The sequence below is a fragment of the Oreochromis niloticus genome, linkage group LG7, assembly GCF_001858045.2.
Source record: "Oreochromis niloticus isolate F11D_XX linkage group LG7, O_niloticus_UMD_NMBU, whole genome shotgun sequence".
Taxonomy (NCBI): domain Eukaryota; kingdom Metazoa; phylum Chordata; class Actinopteri; order Cichliformes; family Cichlidae; genus Oreochromis; species Oreochromis niloticus.
In genome coordinates, this window is record NC_031972.2 from 56,051,140 (window position 1) to 56,067,090 (window position 15,951).

Consider the following 15,951-nt stretch of genomic DNA (forward strand, 5'->3'; position numbering starts at 1 on the left):
TGAGGGTGCTGGTCAAACGAGCGATTGCGTCGATTGATCTGTTCTTTGAATATATGAGTGTATTTCCTGTTCTGTCAGAGGGGAAAAAATACTGTAAAAACAGGTTTTTTTACTCTGTGATGTTCATACTTGGTTAGTACACTCTGGAAAACTGGAAACTGTCGTACTTAGACTTGTTGCTTACTTCTCAGCTTCCCACACAAATATCCCCCCCTAATGGTCTTCAGATGAATGAACTTCTATAGAAGGAATTCACATATTTCTGTGGAACAGGTTTTTATTGACTTGTTCTCTCTTTGTGTGTGTGTGTTTTGTTTTGTTTTTCAGATATCATGACACTGGAATGCTGTTTCAAGACCAACCTACAGCATCCGGACTGCCATAAAGCACAATGTCTCAAAAGCGTCCCACCCCCTGTGGCTTCAGGGCAACCAATCCACAGCAAATCCAAAGCCGGAGTTCAATACTAAAGTGGATGATTTAAAAACAAAACAAAAAAGGAGAACTGAAGAAATTAAAGATCCTGGACTCTGTAAATAAAATTCTCCACCTTCTGTATTTGTCATTCAAATGGACAAAGATTAACCCGTAAATATCTCCAAATTGTAACTTACCAGAGCATAGATTGTCAATACTTAGGTTGAGTAAAGTAGCAGAAAAAAATATGATGTCCACCCCCCCCTTTAGCACATGGCCAGAAATCAGGATGTTGTAAATACTGTACAGAAAACAAATAGGGACACTGATAAGAAATATAAGTATTGCAAAATTGTGTACATAGCCATTAGAATCATACCTCTACTGTGTTTATAATTCAATAAGTTTCACATGCCCATTATTATTTATTTCTTCTTACCCAAAAAGATTTAGCACAACGATTAGCAAACGCTCTCTGTATCAGAATAGGAAACATAAACACCAACATAGAACTAGACGAGAGGACACTGAACTTAGAGACATTAATTGGGAAGACATTATATTTGCTGATAGCCCACTATTGCTGGAATCAGATGCATATGCCGTAGAGTGTATGCTTAATAGTTAAACCTTGTATTGTTATCAAAACAGCTCATTTGCATTTTGTTTACATTGTTTACAACTAATTTAAGTAGACGTTTGAGGAAAAAAAGGACTTTAGAGCTTAAAAAGGTTACAGAGACAAACAGACAAAGAACAAACTGTGACAGGTTCGGCTCAGATCTTCCCCTTTCCCCCACTCCCGGTTTTAAAATACTACAGCAGAGCTTAACTTCACTTAAACTTTAACTAATTCAATAGATTGTATATGAAATCCCCTCCTGTGCTGTATATTTAGTGTTTTAGACGCTGTAGTGATGTGACATATCCAGATGGGCTTCCATGGTTTGGCAGCTCTTACATAGTGCCGTCAGAGTACAGTTAGTCCACACCTAACGAAACATCAGCTGTTTCCTTTCTGATTCCTCTTTGGCTAGTTGCCCTCCTCTTCCTCTTCGTCTTCTGTCCATTAGAGGGCCTGTATGCCCACTGACCTCTCTGCAACCAGGCGCTCGCTCAGCTCCCACAGGCTGGCAGCACTGCTCGGATCCTGGGCCTGGGCAGATGGCTGGCAGCGGAAGCAGTTGTTGAAGTACATGCCGCCCAGCCCTTCCAGCTCCGGTGCTACCGCACAGTACACTGTGGTGGCCGCCCCTTGTTGCTGTGGACAGACAAAAAAAAAAAAACACACAAAAAGAAGATCAGTGGACGACTCACGACGCTGAGACAGCAAGGCGGCGTCAGCCTGCAGGAGCAGACAAAATATGGAGAACTCATCTAATGACAGGCAGACTTTAGGATGTGTGCTGTATGGAGGAAAAGACAGAGGACATAAAGCAGACTCTGACCACATTCCTTTGTCCTCTGTGAGACCCACACACACATAGACGGACACATGCATACACACAAACACACACAGACAAAAAGAGACAGCAGGACTGTGTCTACAGGGGGGGAAAAAAAAGACTCGTGCACACGCTGTCTCTCCCCACTCCCTGCATCCCGATGACTGGGTCATATAACTCCTTACTGTATATATATTTATATACATATATTTATTTATTTATTCCTCTGCCAGGTGTGTATAGGACATCTCGCTATATGGGACCATGTGAATGCTACAGATGTATAGACTCACAGTGGATAAGGCAGGAACAAAAATATTACACCAGCTCCTGTCTGGATGGGAATCACCAGGGAAACTACAGCTCTGATGTGCGATGTGTGAACAGCAGGTTTCAATGCCATGATTATCAATATGTATATTTTTCACGTGATGTTTATTAATATTCAAGTGCTGGAAAATACAAGTACAACTAAGTATTTAAATCAAAAGTTTTTTGGTTGTTGCGTACAACACACAAACACGTCGCACGGTTTTCCCTCCAGTTCTTTCTCAGTAATTCTCCTCTCAAGGCAAGTTTAAACCTGAAGATCACTCAGCCCAGAAAAATCACTCTGTTACACGTCGTCTCAAGCCGAGACGCGCTGTAAAAGTGAAACAGTATTTTTACGCAACCTGCTAAGTTCTCTAATACACCCCATCCCATCAGTCAGTAATTAGCAGGGATATTCATGGAGGGAGATTTCTGTGACATTTGAAAATGAAAGCTGAAACTGCGGCAGAATAAACACGTCAGAGAGAATTACACACATAACCCGACCGCTCAAAGAGGGATCTTTCATGCTGCAGCTCCGGCTAAAAGCTGCTGTGACAGCTTCCCTGCAAACTCCAGGGCTGGAGACGACTTCTATGCGGCCACATGAAATGGCTCGCCTCTTTATCTCCTGATGTGAGGGAGCGAGAGTGAGACGGGGGTGGGGGCAGAAAGAATGAGAGGGAACACTGATGTGATGACTGAAGACTAGTGTTTAGCACAGAGCACTGGCACACACTGAGACAGCCACGTATATGCAGTAGTCAAACGCGGGCAACACACACAAACGTACACATATGCGTAATGGAGGCACATTACAGGCCAACTGTTTGAACAGATTCCCAAAGCACAGGCCAGCACACTAAAAGTGGCAAGATCCTATGTCATCTAAAGCATTTATGCTTTCACAGCCTAGTACAAAAATATGCACCAAAATGCAAATGCTACGAACACAAAAACACACACACATAAAGCAGATTCCAGGAAATGTTTCTCTCATCGACACACGCAAACCAAAACGGGCACCCACACACAACTCCCTCTAAGCTCTGAGTAAAGTTCCACCAGGAGGAGCCCTGGTGTGTAACGTCGCAGAAGCAGATTGAGCGTGTTTGAAGTGCTCCGTGATGAGAGAGCTCGTAAACAGCAGATGAAAAAGGCAGCATCTCTCTGTGTGCCGCTGTCTGTCTCACCTGCCAGTGAGGCGATAACTTCATCCACATCACATGTCGCCAGATCAAAGGCCGACAAATGCCAAGCAGTGTCTCTGAGTTGCAGGTTCACACGCACTCAGTTCAACTCATCTCTCTCACTTAGGGCATCTGATTTAGCTCGTCTGAAAGCCAAATGCCTTTTAAACTTCACTGAAGATTTCAGTGCCGCCGGCTCTGACTCCCTGACACCACCTTGAACTTGGCTGACTTTCAGACGAGTTTGTTTGCGTCCAATTACCAAACAGTTGGGTTTAAATATTGATATAAAAAAAAAAACAACTTTCATGTACAGAATCGAGATTTATGTGGCTGAAATCTGAAAGGCATTTCTATTCTTTAGAAAAGGCTTCTCTGCTGGCTGCCACGCATGCAGTTAGTGACAAACGGAGCAGTACACGGGCTGTTTGTGCGGTGTGCCCAGCAATGTGCTATCTTATTGGTGTTTAGCTCATCCCCCTCACCACTTGACCTTGTGACCTCTGTAAAAGATAAGGCTGATGAGATTAGGCATTAACATGCTCAACCACCCACCACAGCCATTTATCACTGTGTGTGTGTGTGTTTGCAGATACCTGGCAAGTAGGTGGTGGGCAACGATTTCGCTACACTTACAGTTACACACAGCCTGAACACAAGAGTGTATCTGCGCTCAAGCACGAACAGGTACACACATGAACAACCACCCAGAAGGTAATGTCACTAAACCAGTGCGCGTCGAACACATCTTTGCCGTCCAAAGATGATTTCTAATCCAAGTTCAACTGTAGATTAGGTCTGTAAATTAAGCTGTCTACAAAATGATGGGTGTGTGTCTGTCTATACTGTGCACCTTAATGTGAAGCATTACCTTGACTACAGTAGTTTTATTGTCAGAGAGACATCTATGGTACCCAGAGCTACGACGTCTACCCAGAGAAGCTGACTTGACACTAACTTAAGCTCCAAAAAATAAGACTTGTCCTTGGATACTCTTCCGGAATCGGCCTCTTAAGCCATTTTAGTCCAAAAAATAAAAAGTGAGACAAGTATAGGAATGCAGTTACAAATGTGACTTTAAATGCTTTAAGAGGGAACCCTTTACATCCTTTAGACGACCATCTTGCAATTCCTATGAACACTTTAGACTTAAGCATGACTTCAGACTTCACTTTCACATTCCCCAAAACAAAACTAGCTCTGTTACCACCACACTGATTCTAGGAGGGAGGGAGGGAGAGAGGAAGGGAACAGACAAGGAGGATCCAAACCAACCAAAACAACTCCAAACCGAAAATGTTTCTCTATGCTAAAAATAAAATGCAAAGATCTCAGCAATATGATAAACCAGTGCCGAGTGCAGAAGCAGGTTTTATAGATTACGTGTGTGTAGATCTTCCTTTGTGGGTAATAAAAATAAACATAAATACTGAGGAAAGACTTACAAAACACCCTGCAATAAGCTGACTGCTGATAAGTGGCAATAAGCCTGTACTTAGCCTGGGATTCAACACTCCGGTTCTGGAACTGCTCTGGGACCAGATCCAAGTCTTCCAATCTCAGCATTGACTCAATACCCAAGGACCTCATGGACTTGCAATAGAAATGTCCTTGTATAGTGTTACGCAATAACCAGTTGTTGAGAACATCTTACTGAGCGTATCAAAAGCAAAAAGGGTACGTGGGGGAGATGTGATGTTGAATTAACAGTATTGTTACTTTGCCGTGTTCTGTTTTGTGTCTTCATCGTCCGAGTTGTATAAGCTTTCTCTGACCCTGTGCATGTGACCCTTCGACCCCCACATCTGTAGTTATGTCATTGATCTCTCCCTCTGACCTGGATGTAAATAACCCAGTACTGTAGAGCAGTCTGTTTTTGGCCCATCCCTGTACATACAAACCTGTAAATACTAATGGCTATGCATGCTGAACACCTAGCAATTCTTTCAGGTACTTTTATAATCCCCAAATTCTCATATGGCATGTGCTATAAAAAATAATATAAAAAAGTAGAAAAAGTAAAAGATTCAAATAAAAAAAAAAAAGTTTAAAATAAATGCGTTGGTAATATTGTCAGGCAATATCCTCTCTTGGACAGTGTGTGTAGAGTCTTCCTGTTTTCTTACTCCTGTGGGTGGTTCTCTCCCTTTGCCTGTCCTGTGTTTCTGCTCACCATCTGTGTCAGTTGTTGTCAGTTGGCATTTGTACAGCAGCGAGGGTTGAGGCAGAGAATAGAAGAGAGGGGGAGTGTTCACCAGCTGACCTCTGTGATGGCACTCCAATTCAGCAGCAGTGCTAAGTGTTGGCAAAGCGCTTTGCGCCTGGGACACAATTTGAAAAGTTTGTTCCTGGCCCGAAGCACACATACTGTACCAGCATACTGTAAATCAGTGTTTGCAGTGTGAAGGCCCTCTATATATGTGCAAAGGTACAAATTGGGTGTTTTTCTAAGTTTAATAATCTGGAGAACTGACTATTTTTAGCCCATTTTAGACAGTCCCATTTTAGGAAAACTGACATGTTTTCTGTCCTCATTTGTAACCAGTAAAACACCTGAATTCTAAAGACAAATACTTTGAGAAAAGTTGTTTTTAACCATCCAGTGTAATAAGGCTACGGCACTCAATTGGAAAAGTATTTCCTGGCTTGTAGTCTTAGTAAAGAGATCAGGAGGAGTGCAGTTTTTGCCTCAGCCCTCTGCCACGCCTCGTGGAGTAACTATCCTGAAAAGTGGGACTCCAAACTGATTGTGATTCTGCTCCAGGAATGTTTTTCTTTTTTTTCCACCCTGAACCTGTGATGTTTAAAATAGATGGAGGTGTCTGATTTTTAATCTGTGCTAAAGATATTTTACATTTAATAAATAACCATTGAAATCAAAGCTTGGTTTTTGTGCAGTTTATGTGTGTACGACGGTGTGCGTTCAGAGCCATCTTTGCCCTCAGCTGTGGTAACCTCTGCGAGCTGACAGCTCAGCTGAGCGTGCCCGGCCCAGCTGTAGAGGGAATCCTGGGTAATGCGGTCCCCACAGATAAACAAGCTGCCCTTCTATTCAGCTTGAGCACTCAACCAAGATGAGAAGAGATTAGCACCTAAAACACCCCAGCGCACACTTCAGAAAGCACCCTGACACTCACAACCGTGAATCCGAGGTGGCCTCCGTCACCCTGACTGAGGTCACGTTAGATAACCAAAAGTCTAAGTGCTCTGTTCTTAAAAAAAAATAAAGAAAACTGTATAAACTGAGAGCCTGGTTAGACCGCCAGAGAACATCAGATCTTCGCATCATGGTTCTTTCCAGTGACTAGTGTACTTCTGGTCATCTGTATGCACTAAACGCTATTTCATAATGTCCATTAGCCCACAGGCTGATGGCTAATACTCACCTACAGGCATCGTGCTCCCCTGAGGGGCATTAAGGATAGGATGGAGGGACCAGCTTCCCCCCTCCCTGCCTCACATTCCCTTCCTTTATCCTACCTCCTCATTCTCTGTGTCTATCTGCCTTACCCCCTGCTTCTTTCTCAGCCCTATCTTCTCCATCAGCCGTGTGTAGATCCTTATTCCCCTGCAACTTCATCCTCCTCCATCCCCATAACTCACTGAAGTGGGCGTACAGACCCACTGTAACTGAGGCCTCACGGGTAAATGGTCATAGTAGGACCTCTTGGAGGTAAAAGGATCTCTTTCCCTGGAGCCCTGAATCACAGATGAGCACTGCCAACAGTCTTTCTTTCTGTAATACAGTGAAGCATGTGAAGGCAAACAGAAAAAGGAGCAGAGGGGTAAACTGCAGGAGTGACAGAACACAACACAAAGCGCAGCAAAACCCCCAATGCCTCTGCACTATTTCTCTCTCCTTTTTCTCCGCGGCCCTCCCTTCACCCCTTTTGCGCCAGATAAGATCAACCAAGTGTCAGTCATCAACAGCCTCCTGTCACACAGTGATTGTTCGACTGTTATATGCTTGTGTAAATGTGCAGTCCAATGCGACATCGCTGCATACATTTAATGCTCCCATGTTCAAGGGAACAATAGAAGAGGAGGTAAGAAACGAAGTGCAGGGAATGCAAAGGACAAGGAGGGGAGGGGAGGGCATAAAGAAGTAAGGAGAGACCAGTATGAGTAGGAAACGAAGCAGGAGGAGGAGATGAAGGAGCTAGGACACAAGGCATCCAAGGGGAAAACGACGGGGAGTCAGAAGGACTTGCGCAGCGACTGTGAAACTATCTCATTTTTATCTTGTGAGAGGACTTCCGAAGTGATCCGCACAACCTAATTATTTTCCCCTAATAAAAGCAACATATGCTAAGACAATAAAAGGCCTTATTGGACACCTATTCATTAAAAAGGAGCAGTAAAAGGTGTAGGACTCTGGCGCAGGGATTAGCTTTTAAAGGGGTTTTTCTCTGGCTCGAAATAGGCTTAGTCTTCCTTTAGCATGTCCATATGGGTGCATTGCCCACCATAAAAAATCTGAATTATACATGAAGAGGCCTGGCTGCTTTATTGGCTGTGATCTTCCTTTTCACTCTCACCTAATTGCATCAGTGCATGATACCTGCAACTCTGGACTCAATCCCTCCCTGATCTCGCCTACTGCACATGAGTGCTACAAGGCATGCAGATGCACTTTAATGTGAGGAACTGCGCAGAAATAAAGTACATATAGCTAAAGACAACCAGCCAGATAACCTGTAATTCACACAAGTTTGTTAAGTTGGTAATAAGTTAGTTGGAATAACGCTAGTGAGTCACGTCTGACAGTTTGACACAGTGAAGCCATTATTCCATATGGTCAACGTACTGTAAGTGTCAGTCAGTATGTTTCTATTATGAGCAGAGCAATGCTGTCTGTCTGTCCGTATGTGATTGTGTGATGAGCTGGTGTAACAGGGCCACACACAGGTGTGTGTATGCTCACCTTCCCACTGATGCACCAGCTAATTGGTCTCCTGCGGCAACCTGACATATTCACACATTCCAAATCTCAAACGCACGCACACATACACACAGCGTAGCGGGCAATAGTCATACTCACGTGTAAACTGACTGTGTAAATGCGCACGTGTGTGAACACAACCATGCATGAGTCTACATTTACAGGCAGCCTGCAGAGTGGACCTCCACATCAACTCATTATCACAGCGCTGACTCTGAGTGAAGAATGACACCTGAGCAGATACTGCTTATACTGTACGCTCTCCTGCTTAAAAGTACAGCAAAAGAAAATGAAAACCACAGACCACAACACTGTACTGTAAAACACACTTTTAAGTCACCGGCAAGATATTCCTCAACAAAAAAAAAGGCAACTGCCCTCTTACACATAAAAGACAATGCAAGCCAGTAGCAGCAGCTAATTTTCCAGTCATCCCTAAAATCCAACACGACAACACGGAAATCCAAAATCTTACTGTAACAGTGTTCTGTGTTGTCATGTTTGTTTATCCTTAGAATCAAAATGAGAATCAGAATACTTGAATATTCCCTGATTCTGATTCTAAATATTAAGTTATCTTGCTGTCAAACTCGAATTAACCTTAAACTAAGTTCAGTTTCCTCCCTTCATCTATCTCTGTGGCTTAGAGAAAAGTCATCTGGACCTATTGTCTGTCTTGTTCAGTTAGTCATTTCCTCTAACCGATTCTCCAACCACCCCCTTCCCTTGTGGTGGAGGTAGAGAGAGAGGGATGTTCTGTTTTAAATAAGAAGGCAGCACTGGCCCATTAAACTCTGATAGTAATGATATTAATTTGGCAGGAACGTGTCATTTTCACAGGAGAGCAACTAGCTGAACTGTCATTATACACACACACATACACACACATAGGGAAAGCATTGTCTCATTCACACTGTGTCTGCACACACACACATGCACAAACTCCTCCTGTATCTCACACACACAAACCAGGAACATGTCACAGGAGAGCAGCTAGCAGTAACATTATGAGAGAGTCGGAGAGATCTGCTAATGGGATAGATTAGCGTGCCCTTGGTCACAACGGCTACAACTGAGCAACTGGAGCTGTGACTTATATCCATGTCCCCCATCCACTCCATGCACCCTCTTTACTCTTACACTTTCCTCATTTTCTCATCCACTGATGACTTCTTCATCTTCTTTTTTTCTTCTTTGTCTTCTTCTTTTTCATCCTTCCTGTTCCTCTTCTTCTTCTTCTACTTTCTCCTCTTTTTCCTCTCTCAGCTTTACATTTTACTCGGCCTACTTTGCATTCCCCGGGTTCACGAGGTTCATGGAGTTCATGACCGCCTAGCGGAAACTTGTCAAACACAAAGGCTGCAGTGTCTAGAAAGAATGGCAGAGGTGTTTGTGTTGCAACCTGACTGAAAAGCATGAGACATTATCAAAATTGTGTTATCGCATTAATGATTTTGCTAATTGAGCATAATGAGCACAGAGGGATGGCTATCTTTAAGTATTAGCAGTGTGCCACTCTCTCGACCCATCAGCCTGTCTGATGAATTGGCTTTTGAGGACGAAGGACACTTTTGGGGGGGGGGGGGGGGGGGGGCTTCTGATAGCCATGATATCTGATATCCCCTGCAATACTTCCTGTTCAGTCTATTGGTCATTGTTGGCAAAATACAAATTAAATTAAATTAAATTAAAAAGTTGATGCTAGCTGATGGTTTCAAGTCTGCTTTTTTTTTTTTAAATGTAATCACGCTTTTACCGTCTACAAGGTCTTCAGTAGAAGACGGACTAGAATCAGAGTATAAACAGAAACTGGAAAGCGTCTGGTAGCCAGAAGCAAACACAGAGAAGTTGCACTTGTATTCTTGGAAAGGATGGCAGTGTTGTTTGTATTGTAACCAGGCTGAGAAATAGGGACACACAGCAAAATCAAAAAGGCATCATTTTTAAGGGAGCCTAGTGACTACAGAGGAGCTTACTAATCAGCGTGCGAATTACATTGCTGGGTATCTTGAAGTGTTGGCCATTTAGTGAATGAGAAGCTATCACAATCTACAATATTACATTCAAATACTTTATTATTATTATTACATGGCAATTATTACTGAGAGTATTCATCTTCTCCTCATTTGTTGAGCTTTTATTCAAAAAAAATATGTGCAAGTTTTATCTGTGAATATGTATATACTGTACATGCATTCACTGGACAATTTATTAGTACAGCTCTTCAAGGGGGGAGAAAAGTGATTTTGACTTTAAATGTGGTAGAGTTGTTGCTGCCAGACAGACTGCTATGAGTATTTCAGAAATTGCGGATCTACTGAGATTCTTCTCCAGGGTTCATAAAGAATGGTCTAAAAAAAGAGACTCTGAAAAATTCACCTGATCTAATGACTCTTGATTTCTGCTGCAACACTGAGAACACAATAGCCTACCTGTATATTCTTGTGGACCACGTCCATCACTTTATAACCACAGTGTATCCCTCCTCTGAAACAGAGCTCAAATCATCTCAGACGTGTTTCATTAATGTTACAGTTGGGTCACTGTACTCAAATGACCACCTCGGTCAACAGATCTCAATTCAATGAAGCACTTTTGCGATGTGGTGCAACAGAAGAGTCACTTGGCAGATGTGCAGCTGTCAAATCTGCAGCAACTGTGTGAAGCTGCCATTTCAACATGTTTGAATATTTGCAGCACTTTGTTGAATCCACGCCACAAAGAATTAAAGCAGTTCTGAAGCTAAAAGGGGTCCAATTCAGTGCTGGCAAGGTGTACCTAATGAAGTGGTTGGTGAGCATTTATGCTTTTATAGCAGCGCAAGCCTACAATCATTCTGCAGCAGCTAAGCAGACTCTGACACTAATAAGACCTGTCCAGCACCTGTCTCAATAACACCGCTAAATATACTCTCTCTCTCACACACACTTTTTTGCACACACACACACACACACACACACACACACACACACACACAGAGTGTCTGGAACACACAGGTCAGGCACACATGCCTGCATACACTCAAACACGCAGTGACCCTTAAAGCAGTAAACACACTACAGAGGGATTGTGTGTGCATCATTGTGCTACTTAAAAAAAAATCATATTTACCTATTTTTACTGGTATGTTGATCCATGTGCATAGCTGTGTGTTTGTAAGGCAGGGTGAGAGTGTGCATGTGTGCATGCCAATATGTTCTTGAGAGAGAGTGTGTGTGTGTGTGTGTGTGTGTGTGTGTGGGTGCCTTCTGCGTGTCCACGCTGACCCCATCTCGGCACTCCTGACCGGTTGAATGCAGGCTGCATAAATTAGTGCTGATGCTCTGCGATGTAATTATGCTGCTGTCAGGATGGCCCCTCTACTCAAATTCATTTTAATAAAGTTGGTCTCCAAGGTTACCAACCCGGGGTCACCTTCGGTGTCATTCCCTATGGATCGCATTCTGAAAGTCTCAGGCCGGAGTACAGTAACACCTTCACACTCGTGGCCCCCGCATCACAACACAAACACACCTCTCACTGACTCGCTCCGGGGCAGAGAAAGACAGGAAGCAGAGAAGAAGAAAGAGGAAACAAGAAGCGCAGAAGAGACAAAGAGGAGGATCAAAGTGTAGTAATGTCATATAGAAAATACGAGGAACACAGAGGGAGGGTTGTAGGCTGAAAGGAGTAGGTGGGAGCGTGAAGGAATAAAAATGAGATGAAAGGAATAAAAGGAGAGAAGGGACAAGGGTAGAGGGACAAGGAGAGGGCAAGGGAGTGTCTCTCTTGGGCAGATGGCGGGGTGTATTCTCATTTGTCCTGTTACGGTGTGTGTGTGCCAACACTAACCTCCAGGGCAGCACAGAACACGCTCTCAATTAGCCAACAACACAGACCTGCGCATACAGCCAGGAGAGAGGGAGGCACAGCTTTGTCTTGACACAAGAAATAGTTAAACATACAGAAACAGTGGACACAGCTACAACAGCAGCCGACCGAGAACCCACATAAATTAAACATATTTCTAATTACTTCAAACGCCATTTTATCATTAACATAATAGTCTGAGTATGATATGTTTTCTCTTAGCTTATGAGAGAAGACGATGATGCACCATTTGCAGGACTTCGAAAGAAGTGGACGTATTTTGAAATTCACTGCTGGAGAAATTCACAGATATCCTCTGAGGCTCTAATTATATATTATTTATCATTATATATATCATAATTTGGTTTTCATTGTAGATCGTTATTTCATCCTCATATTTCAGGAAGGATTTGCTTTTAAAAGCATCATTTGCAAAGTTTGATAGGATGAGTTGTTCTTCTTCTACAATGATATTAATTCGAAAGGTTATTAACTTACACACATTTATGTTTAAGCTGTGTACAAAGACCAGTAACAATCATATGTGTGTCAGTTTAAATTTATAGCAGCAAAGAAATAAGGTGAATATAGTTTTGGTGCCCCACTCTGTATTATTAGCTTTTACCATCTCTGTTTGACGTTGTATGAGAATATTGACACTTCAGTGAGTGACTGGCCACGTTCACACAAACACTCTCCCTGCACTTTCATACGCTGTATGAGATGGTGTAACCTAGCAGTGTGGGCCGGGGTGACTTTGACTGCCTGTTTAATAGTTACAGCATCACGCTTTGTTAGCTGCAGGTAATTTATGGTTGAACTGGCCTGATAGTCTGATACGATCGAATGCCCTGACTGTCGTTACCAGCCAGCCCCAAAGACACAGAAGAAGCCTCTATCTAAGCGCAGGTAAGAGAGAGACACAGAGGAAAAGAAATGAAGACGGCAGACTGCGGGGCGACTTGAACTGTTGCTACAAGAGGAAGAAATCAGGATTTACCCTGCAGAGAAATAATAAAGTAAAAATGAGCATGACAAAAGCATACCGGGGAATGAGTAATGCGGATAAAAGGCGTCGACGGGCCGGGGCGCGGGGGAATTAAAGAGTTGCAGAGCAGTTAAGTTCTCAGCTTCCTCTCTTGAGGTGTGCTGAGAATGAGATTGCATTAAATACTGACGGTCTATTCATCTGAACCGCACCAAGAAGGAACATTTAGTTAATTGAATGATTAATAAATTCAGCTCAGTCACACATTTCACTCGGGTGTTTGCTTTGGATAAAAATGTCTGCCAAATGGGACGAGTCATTACCAGCAGCAGCAGCAAGGCTGGCATTGTTTTCACCTTTAGCGTCTGTGTGCTTTTTTTGTTTCTTTGCCTGGTCCTGGAGGCACACTGTGAAAGGACCTATGACAAAGATGGTTTTGTGCTTTGAAAGGAGACTTTTTTTTTTTATAACCATACAAAACGATTTACACGTGTGACGTTTAGAGTAAGGTTTGGTGGCTCTTGGTGGTCAGATTAAAGCCTGTTGTGCACGGCCGTAAGAAGGATTTGGAAATTAGTGAGGTCCAGTATCATATTTAAGGTCTAACACCTGCACTTCAATGACCTGTTGCAATCCAGCTTTCACTGGTTAGGCGAATGTGTAAACCACTACACTAAAAAACTATGAAATACGAAAAAATAGCAAAATGTTACACAGAATTATTCCCTCACTTGAAATAAAAATATCACAAGGTGAAAAGGTTGGTTACTACTAGAGCATCACAATGATTCATGACCATTTTTACAGTCTTGTTTAGAAGAAAAATTCCCGAGGTCCAAACCTCGGTGACCCCCATTAGCATACTGTTGGGTAAAGGACCCCAGAAATATAACATTTTACACCTCTGCTCTACATCCTTTTTCATTTGTGATGTATTTGTATGACACACATTTATCTAATAAGAGTATAAACATACACAGCATCATAAAATGGTCTCATACTCATCCCTTTATCTTGTAACTCAAGTCGATCCCAGCAGTACAGTGACTGCTCCTTGTGCTCTGGTGGTCTGTCTGTCTCCCTCTCAGTTTCATCAGTACGAGACGTTGTTTCGGCATGCAAAGTTTCCTGTTGCTGGCTCATCGTTACGTCTGTTTGTGAGACACGGGCTCTTCAGCTCAAACCAAAGCACCAATGGAAAACCGACCCACACCTGTCTCTCTAATATGAACGGGCATACGGCTCTCCACGCCCACTTTGCTACACCTGTTTCTCCTAATAAAGACAGGCAGAGACCCTTGCTCTACATACACCTTTCCCTCACCCCCTCTCCTAATCCAGTTAGGCAGGAACATCCTCGCCCTCTCCCCTCCGACACTCCTCCTTCTCCAGGATCGGCAACTATAATCTAGTCTGTCAGGCCGACCAGGTCCGGGACTGCCATTCTCCTTTCATCTGCCATCTTCAAACAGAATGAGCAAGCTTTCATATCACTGTTTGAGTGACAGGTAGCGGAGTCAGGTGGAGACAGGCCCGTGATATGGACAGGCACTTTGTCCTGTTTAAATACACTAATGGAGGATAAGAGGCCTGTCATAGGGACGGGTGGAGATAGGATGGGACAGAAGACACAGACACTTGTCTAAAGGATGATTTGTAAATGCAGTGAAGGGGATGTGCAGTGTGTTACATCAGATCACAGAGGATGAGGTAGAGGGCAAACACCTCTGGTCTCACCTTACTTTGGGTTCGTTTCACTTTTAGAAGACAGTCTGAATTTCCAAAACAAAATTCAAGTTTTTTGCCTTCAGAGAAGAAAAAAGAAAGCTTGTTGGTTAGTCACAATACAACTGACTAATGTTGGCAAACAAAAGGAGTCCAAGAACAGTGCTTCTCTTATTCCTGCATGGACTACTCCAATTTCAGTGCTACATTACCGCACAAATCACTGGTGAACACACACAAGCACACACGCACACTCATCTGAATCACAGCTTACACACCCAGCCTTTTGGATGGATGGTACCTGCATACAGGAGGAGGGGGCACACAAATAGGATTCGAAAGTGGTATGGGGGTGTGCAGCGGCAGTGGGGTGGGGTGGGACTGAGTCCATAAATAGGATTGTGTAGGAAGCAGGGCGAGCTAAATAGGATTGTAATGTACAGGAAAGGATGTATAAATAGGATATGAGAGTCAGAGCTGTGTTCTCACTAGTTCCGCGTCCCTGTGGTATAAGAGTTCTGTAGGACTGGCTTGCAGCATGTATGCATGTGTGTGTGTGTGAGTGTGTGTGTGTCTTTGTGTGTGAGTGAGAGAGCGTTTGTGTGTGAGTAAGTAAAGGCTATTAATGTGGAGGCTAATCTTAAGGCACCTGTCTCCTCAGGCAGAGTGTGACCTCCACTAGCCAGGTTCACCCATGTTTGTCCTCCCATCTCATTTCTCACTTCCTCCCCCTCTCTCCCTCTCCTCAATCTTCACCTCCCTTTCTTTTTGCACGAGCCACTACTCATATAAAATAAAAGCACCGCTGACTTATTTGAACAGGTAAACTGTTCAACTCATGCTGAGTGTGTGCTGTTCCCTTCCAAGAGAGGTCGACAGTCAAATCTGTCTACCTCTGTCTGCGGCTTTCTCTCTCTCTCTGTTTTTGGGGTCAGTGGGCTTTGGGAGCTGTCAGCGCAGTCCTGGTGTCTGGTGCTTGACAAACTAAGGTTAAAGGTCAGGGGTCAAAAGTTAGAGGCCAGGACGTGACCCTAAAGACAAACAGCGTGGGGAGAGGGTCATACCCTCGAAAGAGCTTGTCAT

At 43.4% G+C, this 15,951-nt stretch overlaps 1 protein-coding gene and 1 long non-coding RNA gene across 3 annotated transcripts in view; one reads left to right on the forward strand and one right to left on the reverse strand.

Moving 5' to 3' along the window:
• The window catches only part of LOC112841771 (uncharacterized), a 44,862-nt gene extending 38,933 nt beyond the window's left edge, over positions 1-5,929 (forward strand). Inside the window, exon 3 of the long non-coding RNA XR_003220945.1 lies at positions 328-5,929. This is a non-coding gene — a long non-coding RNA (uncharacterized LOC112841771). The remainder of the gene's footprint in view (positions 1-327) is intronic.
• wwox (WW domain containing oxidoreductase) overlaps positions 1,032-15,951 on the reverse strand; it is a 127,805-nt gene continuing 112,885 nt past the window's right edge. The window contains exon 9 of one of the 2 annotated variants that reach the window (XM_013268640.3): positions 1,032-1,678. In XM_013268640.3, coding sequence (XP_013124094.1) covers positions 1,487-1,678 — 192 coding nt within the window. In that variant the 3' untranslated portion in view covers positions 1,032-1,486. The remainder of the gene's footprint in view (positions 1,679-15,951) is intronic. The other variant, XM_019361516.2, reaches the window with a different exon arrangement.